Here is a 6000-nt window from a genome sequence, read left to right as displayed (position 1 = left end):
TCAGTTCTAGTTCAGTTCTAGTTAAGTTCTAGTTCAGTTCTAGTTCAGTTCTAGTTCAGTTCTAGTTCAGTTCTAGTTCAGTTTTAGTTCAGTTCTAGTTCAGTTCTACTTCAGTTCTAAATCTGAATAAGTTTCTGTTTTAGTCCTGTCGTTGTTTTAGTCCTGTTGTTCTACTACTGTCGTGAGTTTGTATTATTTTAATTATATGTATTAAATATAATATGTGCGTGTTTTAGGTATGATTAATTAATTTATTACATCAGTTTTATGTAAACTTTAACACATATAATAAATGTTTACATAAGCAAGCGTTTATAGTTAATTTATTTATGCATATTAGGGTGGTTATTTAATTGTAGTTCGGATTATTATGAATTTTGCAAGGACATAGATATAAGAACCTGTTAAGTCCAAGTTAGAAAATTTTAATTTCTATATTTAGCTATTAAAAGTTTTTGAATGTAATAAGACTTTCAGTAAAAAGTAACTCCTTAAAGTACCAAAATGAAAATTGATATAAATTTTTTAAAAACTAAACCACCATCTTTATGTACATATACTACTATAAATGTTAAAAACCTTATAATTAATAATATACATTATTAACATTTTCCACATACTATATCTTATAACTATATAAATATAAAATATACTACATAATAATTATTTTGTATTTATTTTCAGCGGATATTAAATTATTAACACGCAAACTTTCACATTTTGATCCCTTAACATTAAAAGTGTCCCTTAAGGATGTGGTATGTTATTTATCATTGTTAGAAGCTGGACGGCCAGAGGACAAATTAGAGTGTAAGTTAAATAGATAACAACAAAAACTTTATACATACATATGTATAAGGTTTTTAATCATAATCAACATTAAATCTATTAGTGAAATACATACGTATGTAAATATATACATATCAAAGAAAAATTTTGCATATTTTAAGTTAAAATAATTTAATTTATCTACTGCATATATTATGACAAATACAAAGAAAAAAATTATTTGCATATTTTTGAGTGGCAAAATTGTTTTTTTTTAAGTTTTGTTATTGTTAATTCATTTATGTGCTTTATTTTTATTTCTCTTAATTTAGTCATGTTCCGTTTGTATGACACGGATGGCAATGGTGTTTTGGATACGGCTGAAATGGATGCTATTGTTAATCAAATGATGGCTGTTGCTGAATATTTAGGCTGGGATGTTAGTGAATTACGACCGGTAAGTGTGCAATTTTTTGTGTTTATATATCTTCTAGACTTGTGTCAGTACAATAATTTAGATGCATTGGATGAAATTACAGAAAATTTATTTTTTGATATGTACAATAAGCAGCAGAGAGTAATCAATATAATACTGTATAGAATAGTCCATAGACTAGTCTATAGAGTAGTCCATAGACCAGTCTATAGAGTAGTCCATAGACCAGTCTATAGAGTAGTCCATAGACCAGTCTATAGAGTAGTCCATAGACTAATCTATAGAGTAGTCCATAGACTAATCTATAGAGTAGACCGTAGACTAATCAATAGAGTAGTCTATGGACTTGTCAATAAAGTAGTCCATAGACTAGTCTATATAGTATTTCATAGACTACTCTATAGTCCATAGACCAATCTCTTAGATTAGCCATAAAATAGTATATATGGTAGACCATAGACTAGTCTTTATAGTATCCCATAGACTGTCTATATAGTCCATAGACTAGCCCTTGTAGTGGTCCTTAAACTAGTCTATAGATTTGTCCATAGACTAGTCTATAGAGTAATCTTTAGAGCAATTTTTAGACTAGTCTATAGAGTAGTCTTTAGACTAGTCTATAATAGTAGTCTTTAGACTAGTCTATAGAGTAGTCTTTAGACTAGTCTATAGAGTAGTCTTTAGACTAGTCTATAGAGTAGTCTTCAGACTAGTCTATAGAGTAGTCTTTAGACTAGTCTATAGAGTAGTCTTTAGACTAGTCTATAGAGTAGTCTTTAGACTAGTCTATAGAGTAGTCTTCAGACTAGTCTATAGAGTAGTCTTCAGACTAGTCTATAGAGTAGACTTCAGACTAGTCTATAGAGTAGTCTTCAGTCTAGTCTATAGAGTAGTCTATAGAGTAGTCTTCAGTCTAGTCTATAGAGTAGTCTATAGAGTAGTCTTCAGACTAGTCTTTATACTAGTCTACAGAGTAGTCTTTAGAATAGTTTTTCAGAGTAGTATTTATACTAGTCTATAGAGTAGTATTTATACTAGTCTATAGAGTAGTCTTAATACTAGTCTATAGAGTAGTCTTTAAACTAGCCTATAGAGTAGTCTATAAAGTAGTCTTTAGACTTGTCTATAGACCAGTCTTTAGACTAGTCTATTGAGTAGTCGTCAGACTATTCTATAGAGTAGTCTTCAAATTAGTCTATATACTGTTATTTATACTATTTTTTATCTAAAAGTTTTTCTTGTACTTTCATCATAAAAACCTAATTTGATTTAGTTTATTTTTGGTTTTATCTACTAATTTACCTTTAATTATATACAAAGTGTAAGTTTTTTGTAGGTTTAATTAGGTGTGTAATTAAAAATGCCCTTTCACTTCCTTTTTTTTTTTTTTTGGTAAGTCAGTAAGTCTTTGATGTTTGTTATTTTTGGTCCTTTATAGGTTGTACCAAAAGTGGCACATTAAAAATTTAAAAAACACATCACGATTATTTAAATATAAGCTACTACTTAATCAAAAAAGGAGCTTTTAAAAATGGCTGAGTGAACTTGTTAGCAAAAGTTTAAAATCAAACATTTTCGTCCAGCTTAGTTTACGGTAAAAAACCATTATATTTTAAGGTTTAATTATCTTGTAAAATATTTTTCTTCCTGCCAATAAATTACATCAACTTGAAATTCCCTATACATATAAATAACTTTGATTAAGAAACCATTTATATTAAACAAATTGTTTTTCATGCAGGAGAGAAAAAAATATAAATTAAAATCCTGCAAGTCATGTCATGAATATGAATGAAAAAGATGGGTGGGTGTGTTCTGAAGAAATACAGACCTAGCAAACAAAAACAAATTAAAAACTTTATAAATTAACTTTTTAATATTAAGTTTTTTTTACAAATTTTATCAATAAAGTATTTAAATTTTTTTGTAATTTTTAAATTAATTTTTGAAAATTGCTAAAAAGTTTTAAATTCGATCTTTTGTTAGAGATTTGAATAACTAATGATACTTAATTTGAGTTTATTTGTTTTTGTTTGTTGGGTAAACTTGTATTACATCATTACACTTACATGTGTATCAAATTTAACACCTTGGGCTTTAAACACCATTTCCTATAAAATTTCAGAAACTTTGAATTGTATTTCAGAAACTGGTAATAAAATTTTTAAAAATGTCTATATATATCACAAAAATTTCGAATAGTTTGAAAATTTTTTTTAAAATCTATTTGAAATATAATTGGAAATGGTGTGGTTACACAGTTTATAGTGTTTTATGAAACAAATAGTATGATATGAAGTATTGAAAAGTGTAAACAAATTACTAAATATTTTATCAATAATTAACTACAAAAATAAACCTTAACTGATTAAAACGAACCTATAACCTTTAGCAAACACTCTATAAACTTTTCGCACTCACTGTCTTTAGTCCTTAATATGATATGCAACAGTTTCTTAAAAAGAAATCCTACCACCTTATAAATATATATAATCGTATACATAATATGTGAGATCTTTGAGTGGCAGTAAATATTTTAACATTTTCACACAAGTTTTTTTAAGACTTCTTTCACCTTAATAATAAGAGTGCTACTTAAGTAGTCAAGCTGTTGTACTTACTATATACAAAAGTATCGCTTCTACTTTATAATCTTCTGCCAGAGTCAAACCATAAAGTAAAACTTAAGGTTGGTTTTATTTAAATATGTTTTTTTTTCGTATGTTACAAACTGAAAAGGAAATATGTATATGTATGTAAAATATATATAAAGTTGTTTTACTCAAGCTGTTAATTTATATTAAGTGATTCCCAGAAGGTGCTTATATAGTGATTTGAGAAAATTTTTTTGGTCTGACACTTTAAAACAATTAAGTAAAAAGATTTATTAGATTTCTTAAGAATATGATTGTTTTTATTTTACTTTTACATTATATGTAATCTTCCATCCCTGATTTGAGCTTTTACCTAAGCAACAGCAAAACAATAACAATAAACAGCAGTGTGTACTTGTGACATTACTAGCTAATTATTGTTTACAATTGTTTATACAATTGCAGACTTAAACCGCACGTGTGTCAAACTCTATATACAAAAAATTTGACAATCGTGCGGTTGATATCAAGTGCTAGTACCTTGTTTAGTATACCGTGTTACATAGCTTCATTATTATACCCTACACCACTTTAGTGGGGAGTGTATATTGGGTTTGTGCTGATGTTTGTAACGCACAGACTGACTGTCGAGAGTTTTAACGTGAGCACCTGCCGTGTCGACCTTATCCCACGGTGGTCTTTTTCATCCACAGGGTAAACTTGAGAACGGTCTACCATCGCCCCTTTGTCTTCAATGAAGACTCAGGTGGCAATTTTAGCACATTGGCTATGACCGGTCCATGCGCTAGTACTTTGCTGGAGTACTCGAGCTATCTAATCTCTTGCCAAAGTAGTCACGTTGAAAGACAACCACACTACTATGGCTCTGTTGATTCGGCAACAGCACCTAGAGACGTAACCGGTGGACCGAAGCACGATCCATCAATTAACCGTAGACATTGTTCTTACTCACAGTGACACGCTGTGGCAAGTCTGATATGAACAGAGTAAACTCTGAACATATCTGGACAAGGAAGGAAAATTAATCGGTATCACTTGTATATGATACCTTTCATCCATCATCATTCAACCCAGCACACATCTCATTTATTCGACACATTCATAGAGAAAAACATACGGCACACTTATTTAGATATACGGGTGGATGAGGCCCGCATACCTCTACATTCATTCTTAATCATATACAATTGACACCAACCCATTTCCAACGCTTAGTCCCACAGTCACTCCTCTGTGGGGTATCTGTTGATTTTCGGCAACAGCACCGAACTTATCCCGAAATATTGACTATTATCATGCATCAGTCTTTTAACCGCCACTTACTCTTCCTGCGAATTTGGGTTTAAACCACAGCCACTACGTGGATCCCGAAGGAACCTCAACCAACTGACCAGCCAGGACATAGTCCTGCGGGCAACTGGCCACCCGTAGTACCAGATTATGCGGTGCTCTGGTCTGACCTCTGGCAATCTATGCAAGGACTAAGCCAAACAGTAGACTGTAACCAGTCCCGGTCAGACCGGAGGTATTGGCCACCTCTATATACCCCGGGATTGCAATAACACCAAGGCTGAGGTCTCGCCAAGGTAACATGCCCCCGGGGGGAGTTTGTAACGCACAATATTATTGGTCTTATACCCACTTTAAAGTATATCAAATGACTCAGAATCATTTTTTGAGCGGAAATAGCTATGTCCGTTCGTCCGCCCTTCCATGTAAACATTGTAATCAAACTACAGGTCGCAATTTTGCAGATAATTCAATGAAATTTGATACATGGTCCTCTATTGTCCCAGAGAGGGAAGCCTGCTGAAAATGGTTAAGATCGGTCCGTTATTTCACCTAGCCCCCCTTACAACTGAATCCCCTATAGGGCTTGTAAACCTTGTAATCAAACTACAGGTCGCAATTTTGAAAATAATTCAATGAAATTTGGCACATGATCTTTTATGTCACCATAGACAAAGCCTGTTGAAAATGTTTTACATTGGTTCATTATTTCACCTTGCCGCCATACAACTGAACCCGCCGAATAGGACATTTAAGTTCATAATTATGTTTAATATACTCAAATCTTGACAAAAAGCTGCAAAAACCAAGTTCTATACTAGACTTGATGACCCTCACGATTGCCACAATAATAGGTCCTCATAAGACCCTAGCCCCAATGAAAAGCCCCCA

General features: G+C 31.8%; 1 protein-coding gene across 1 annotated transcript in view; it reads left to right on the top strand.

Annotated features, from left to right (window-relative positions):
• The window catches only part of LOC111687262 (diacylglycerol kinase 1), a 53699-nt gene that overhangs the window by 11808 nt on the left and 35891 nt on the right, over positions 1-6000 (top strand). Inside the window, exons 5-6 of the mRNA XM_046954203.1 lie at positions 685-810; positions 1101-1225. Coding sequence (XP_046810159.1) covers positions 685-810; positions 1101-1225 — 251 coding nt within the window. The remainder of the gene's footprint in view (positions 1-684; positions 811-1100; positions 1226-6000) is intronic.

Source organism: Lucilia cuprina, chromosome 6, assembly GCF_022045245.1.
Source record: "Lucilia cuprina isolate Lc7/37 chromosome 6, ASM2204524v1, whole genome shotgun sequence".
NCBI classification, from domain to species: Eukaryota; Metazoa; Arthropoda; class Insecta; order Diptera; family Calliphoridae; genus Lucilia; species Lucilia cuprina.
The sequence above is the reverse complement of the archived record's forward strand: the minus strand, read 5'-3'. Positions and strand labels throughout refer to the sequence as shown.